Consider the following 6,476-nt stretch of genomic DNA (forward strand, 5'->3'; position numbering starts at 1 on the left):
CTAATAGGCAAAAAAAAACCTTGCGATTTAAGAATGTACCTATAGCCAACAGATATTTCTATCAAACTTTAAAAACAGGGAAATTGGGCACCTATAGTGAATGCACCAGGGGAGCAGGAGACCTGACCTCCTCTCTGATATTGTACTGCCCTGCAAATTTGTCAAAATGCAAACACAATTTGGGTTGGTCTTTCACAGTCCAATCCACTTCCTGTGTAGCTGGAGGAATTTGGTAACATGTATCTCTGAGCATATGGTGAGTGGGGGCAACACCTGCATTTTTGTATGTTTGTTGGTGTTCTTAATTTGCTTCTTTCCTGTGTTACTACTGTTTCTACAGAGAATCTAACCAAGAAAATTATATTTCTCTCATTATTCATCGTAGAAATCTGTGTCAAATTTATTTTTATTCATTTCAAAGCCGTCTATTGGTCAATGGCATATGATGGTGAAGACAGCCTTTTGTGTTTCAAACTGGAGGTTATGTTCTATTTCTGTTTTGGGTGTGTGAACAGTTGAATCTGAACCTGCAGTATGATGTAGAATTAGACTGATTACAATATGTTGGTACTCAAGCACTGTAAATAAATAATAAATATAATAAATTTAATTTCTGTGTCGCCTATCTGGCCAATGGCCACTCTAGGTGACGTACAAACAGTTAAAACACAGTATGATAAAATACAATGGTACAATATAATTGTATCTAGCTGTTGGAAAAAACAAACTTGGCCTGCCCAAGATGCATGTGTTCAGCCTGCTGTCCTTAAACCACCCCATTTAAGGAAGGGTGGGCATTGTCAATTAAAACCATAGAGCACACCTAGAATTTTGCTATAATAAATTTTACCCCCACTGTTTTATCTTATGCAAACTGAGACACTCCTTGTGTCCATTGGAGACTATTTTGCAGAATAGTCATTGCCATTATTCCACAATTGTTTTTGGAGTATTTTTAGTGTAAATTATGCAAAGTGTTGCTGTACGTCACATATTCACAGAAATAGAAGCAAAAGAAAATGATTTACTATAGGAAACTTCATTAAAATTGCAAAATAAATCAAATATAAACTGTCTTAATATTGTTGCTTCCTCTCTGCTTAAAACAAGATCAGCACAGCACACGTCTGATTGCATGATTGTTAATTGGGCTGATTGCAGGTGTTGCCACCACTCATCATATGCTCAGAGGCACTTGTTACCAAATTCTTCCAAGCTCCACAGGAAGTGGATTAGACTGTGAAAGACCAACCCAAATGGTGTTTGCATTTTTATAAATTTATAGGGCAGTACAATATCTCAGAGAGGTCAGGTTTCTGCTCCCCTAGTGCATTCACTATAGGTGCCCAATTTCCCTGCTTTTTAAAGTTTGATAGAAAATCTGTTGGCTATAGGTACATTCTTAAACCGCAAGGGTTTTTTTTGCCTATTAGTGAATTTCTCTGTTTTTTAATCTGGAAGGTAAGAAATGGGATGCTGTGCAAGTTTGCTGAGAATGGATTGATCATTTGCATGCTCATTGAGTTCAATGGGATTTACTCCCCTGCAAGCATGATTAGGATAGGTGAAACTGACCATGGGGGAGGGGGGGGGAGGAAGGGCAGAGGGGAGGAGGACAGGTTCGATCATTTGCATATTTATTGAGTTCAGTGGGATATACTCACATGCAATCATGCTTAGGATAGATAAAACTGACCATGGGGGAATGGAGGGGCAAAGGAAGGGAAAGGAAGGGGCAAGGGGGAAGGGATAGGAGGGAGGAAGAGGAGAGGACAGGTTTTATCATTCGCATGCTTTTTGAGTTCAGCGGGATTTACTCCTGTATAATCATGCTTAGGAAAGGGAAAACTGACCTGAGGGAGGGGCAGGGAGGCAGAGGAGAGGGAACCGGGAGAGAAGGGAAGAAAGGGTAGGGGTAGAGAGGAAGGGGAGAGGGGAGGAGATCGGGTGGGTGGGCCCACTCCTGCTTTAGATGTTGTTGAACTCCAGCTCCCATCCATGTTGTCGCAGCCAACGTGGCCAATGTTCAGGGGTGATGGGGACTCTAGTCCAACAACATATGGAGGGCCACCAGTTCTCCATCCTTGGTAAATGTGGCCAGGAGCTTCAGGGATCAGGAAGAGTGGAGATCTGACTTGACTTCAGCTTATAAGTCACATAACTTTGCTGCAAAATTAAATAACCAATGTCCTAGAAAATAAGCCTTTGATGATGATGACAAGTCCAGTTATTATTGTTGTTGTTGTTGCAAATCCTCATAGGGTCCAAGCCAATCTGAAGAGGCACTGACTGATAGCCACACCCAGTTCAAGTACGAGCCAGAGGACTATGCCTTCTCTTCAGCCACCATGCCCCAGCAGTCAGGACTAAGGGTCCCCCTTCGCCAAGACTCGTGGTGCGCCTTGGCACTGGCCTAAGAAACTAGTCTTCCATTTTTTAAAAAAATGAAAACACTCTGCTGAAGAGCCTGTTGCTCCTCTGACGTCGATGGATAAAAGGACCTTCCTGCCCTAGTAGTTTGGGTCTGAGAGGTTTCCTGAAATCAGCGCAGTTCTGTGTTTTCTAAACGCTGGTTTCTTTTTTTCCATGGAGGCCACATCATTTGAACACCAGTTGAGTATGGCCAATTGCCACCTTCTTGACACATCAGACTCTCTTCGGGTGCTTCTTCCTCTCTGAAACATTTTTTAACTCTTACCCATGCCAATCGAAAGCAGGAGAAATTGGGACCTGTGTTCTTGGGAAGGAGGTCTATGTCTTCCCTCTGATCCATTTTAAAGAAATAAATCTCAGAATCTATGCTTTGTTCACAGTGATTTCGCCCCCCACCTCTTTTTATGGCTCCCCTGTGTGCAATTTTACTCCACTTCCCAATAAAGACTATAACAGAATGTGGCACCAAGTAACTTAATTTTATTAAAATGTAAATAGTCTTGCCTTCCTAATGTTTATTGATGGTGGCAAGGCAAAGAGGAGAGAAGGGGGGGAACCTGTTTTGAAACATTTGCTGTTTTGTATTAAAAAAAAATCATCCTAACAGTGTGTTAGCTTCTGGAGTGTCTAATTTATCACCATTTAAAAATAAATCACATGTCGAAACTCTCTTGAACTGCGTTTCCAGTCTCCCAGCAGCCCATCATGCTGTAGTAAGGATTGGGTTATCTGAGCGTCAGGGGCTAAATGTGGCTGTCCAGGCTCTCTCTTTCTAGTCCTTGGGGCTCTCCTTAACCCACACACCTTCCTGAGTTGCACCCCTCGCTGGGCCTGCTTTGCATTGTCCGTGCCTGTATTTACCTGGCTGCAATGAGTCCCTGAACTCTGATGACCCTTCTTGGTTCTCTGGATGGAAAATGGGTGAGTGTGAGTGGAAAGGAGCTCACACACTGTACTAAGGTAAAAATCACTTTTATTCCTCTGTCCACCTACCACTAGCGTGTGGCCCCCAGAAGATGACTCAGAAGGAAGTGTGGCCCTCAGACTGAGGAAGGTTCCCCATCTCTGCTCTATAGCATGACTAAGAAGCGGAGCCCAGAATGGGGCCATGCAGCTCAAGGGCCACCATTTCCCCCCTGAATGCTCCTTGGAATGGTCCTGTGTTGTGATGTACTGTTTTCCAGGGCATTCTGGGCAATTTAAAACGAGTAGTCAGTAGCTGAGGGGAGTACCAATGAATTCCACACATACACACACCACTTTCTATATTCCCACATCCGAAAATGCAGAAGACAAGTGCTTTAGCCACTTACCCCCTACCCAAATACACACACAGACAGGCACGCATGCGCGCACCCACACACACCCAAATTCAAGCCAAACTCACCGAATAGGAACAGGCTTCATTTTAAAATTAAATTTAGATCCTACCCTTCCTCCCAAAAGAAGCCCATGGTGGTGGCAGTGGAGATCACCAGGGGCTTGTGACCAGGGCAGGGCCCCCCATTCCAATTATTCTTCCGCGTGTTCCCCTTTCCTCTATATAAATCAGAGGTGGGGAACCTTTTCCAGCCCTGGGGTTGCGTTCCTTCATGGGTAACCTTCTGGGGGTTGCCAGTGGCGAGTGAGCTCAAAGCCACATATGTGCACATAGCATCCGCCCATGCACACACACTAGGGATGTGCCATCATTCCGTCCAATTCAGATTTGGTACCAAATTTTCCTTTAATGCAATTATACTCTATTGTTGCGGATCAGATTTTTATGTAGAGATTTGCCATGGCTATTTTTGAAAATGGATTTTGTTTCAAAAAAAATATACCTCTAAAATATAGATATTAAGAACAATAATTTTATCAAGATTTCCTTTCATTTGATATTTCTTTAAATTTATTGATATTTCCTTTAAAAATATCAATATTAATATCAATGTTATTGCTAGGGGAAAACAAAAAATCGATAAAAGCAGCAGCTAGCTGACAAAGAATGAACTCAAATCAATACTGGGCTGTTAGGTCGACAGAATGCTTTTGAACCAGCAGCGGTGTGCATGTGCGCACGCACTCATGCGCGCACACACAGAGTGTGTCCATATTCCTTTCTTTTTTTCTACAGCAAGCACATTCGGCTCCAGCCAACTGATTGTCCTTTCTAACAACAAGATCTCTCTAAGTCAGCCTTTCCCAACCAGTGTGCCTCCAGGTGTTGTTGGACCATAATTCTCATCTTTCCTGATCATTGGCAATGCTGGCTGAGGCTGATGGGAGTTGTGGTCCAACAACATCTGGAGGCACACTGGTTGGGAAAGGCTGCTCTAAGTTATATTGTTAAGTACTGATTGCCATTCATTCCCACAGTTCTAAACTTGGGGAAATTGTTGAAGTGAGGGCAAAATATGTCCTTTACTTGAGACATCAGGTGACCTAGCTCTCACTGGCAAAACTCTGCACAGCTATAGTTAGTCTTTTGCAGTAAGCAAGTCTACCCGCCATGCATACCCCACCCTTCATAATGGTGGGCATTTTGCCAGGGCATCCATCACAACAAACAACAAAAATGGTTTGGGTCAGGGTTAAAACGTCTGAAAAGATTGGGGAAAATAAAAGGTCTTTGGCTGATGCCAAAGAAATAATAATGGGGAACCCAGAGAGAGCACTTTTTAGATTTTTAGTGCTACAACCACAAGGCTTTCTCCATAGTTGTTAGCCACCATACTTGGCAGGGATACCTGGCAAATACTTCATAATACAGCCAGAGCTTGGAGAAGTTACTTTTTTGAAATACAACTCCCATCAGCCCCAGCCAGCATGGCCACTGGATTGGGCTGATGGGAGTTGTAGTTCAAAAAAGTAACTTTTCCAAGCTCTGAATACAGCACATGATTAAACTGTGGGATTTGCTGCCACAATGGCTACGCTCCGTCTTCACAATCAGAGGTAGTATACTTCTGAATACCAGTTGCTGGAAATAGCAGGAGTAGAGAGTCCTGCTGCACTCAGATCATGCTTGCGGGCTTCCCAAAGGCATCTGGTTGGTCACTGTGAGAACAGGATGCTGGACTAGATGGGCCACTGGCCTGATCCAGCAGGGTTCTTCTGATGTTCTTAAGATGTAGTGATGGCCACTGACCTGGGTTGTGTTAAAAGGGGATACATGGAGAAAAACTGTTTCAATGGCTACTTGTGACATTGTGCACCCAGGATATGATCTGAAGGCAAGGTACATGAGGCCACCACCTTGATGAAGTTAAGCAGGTCTAGGTCTGGCCAGTGCCTGAATGGGGGAGTTCCTACAAGTAGGCCACCTTGGGTTCCATGACAAAAGCAAGGCAGGATATAAATGTAAGAAAGGAGTGAATATTGCGTAGTATCCAAAGCAATTTGCCTCTGCAAATTGGTCACTGGGGAACATGATCGAGAGTTTGCACTTGTGTCCTTCTTGTGGGTTTCCCATAGACATCTGTTTGGCCACTATGGGAACAGAATGCTGGACGAGATGAGACTTTGGTCTGATCCAGCAGGGCTCTTCTTCATGATGAACAGATTGCTATAGAGAAAGAGGGTTACAGTTTTTTGCAACTTAATTTTGAGTTTACAAGTGTAGCTTTGGGCCTCAGCCTTGCTCTTTCCTTCAAAGATCAGCCAAACCTAATCTGACAGGCAGGTACTGTAAATACCTGAAGGCCTGCCACATAGCAGAGGGCAGGACTAGGTCTATACCGATGGGTTTAAACTACAGGAGGTTAGAGATTGATAGACTCTCCCTCTCCAAAGGTATTCAGGCAAATAGCAGACATCTATCCGTTGGGAATGCTCTATCCCTGGATCTTCCACACTGAGCAGGTGGTTGGACTCCCTGACCTTGAAAGATCCCTCCAACTCTTGAAAGGGATCCCTCCAATTTTCGGATCTGTCAGCTTTCAATAAAAGCAGAGCGAATATATTAATGTTCAGTGCCTTCCGGCTCCTTTCTAGGCCAGCTCCTGCAAACAAGTGACAATTTTCCAAGATTATTTCCAAGGAAATTCATAGAGACCCAAACA

General features: G+C 43.6%; 1 protein-coding gene across 5 annotated transcripts in view; it reads left to right on the forward strand.

Annotated features, from left to right (window-relative positions):
• The window catches only part of GATA5 (GATA binding protein 5), a 45,311-nt gene extending 42,209 nt beyond the window's left edge, over positions 1–3,102 (forward strand). For all 5 annotated transcript variants that reach the window (XM_061631066.1, XM_061631064.1, XM_061631063.1 and 2 more), the window contains one exon: positions 2,262–3,102. In XM_061631066.1, the coding sequence (XP_061487050.1) occupies positions 2,262–2,417 (156 nt within the window). In that variant the 3' untranslated portion in view covers positions 2,418–3,102. The remainder of the gene's footprint in view (positions 1–2,261) is intronic.
• The last annotated feature ends 3,374 nt before the right edge of the window (positions 3,103–6,476 follow it).

The sequence above is a fragment of the Rhineura floridana genome, chromosome 6 (genome assembly GCF_030035675.1).
Source record: "Rhineura floridana isolate rRhiFlo1 chromosome 6, rRhiFlo1.hap2, whole genome shotgun sequence".
Lineage (NCBI taxonomy): Eukaryota > Metazoa > Chordata > Lepidosauria > Squamata > Rhineuridae > Rhineura > Rhineura floridana.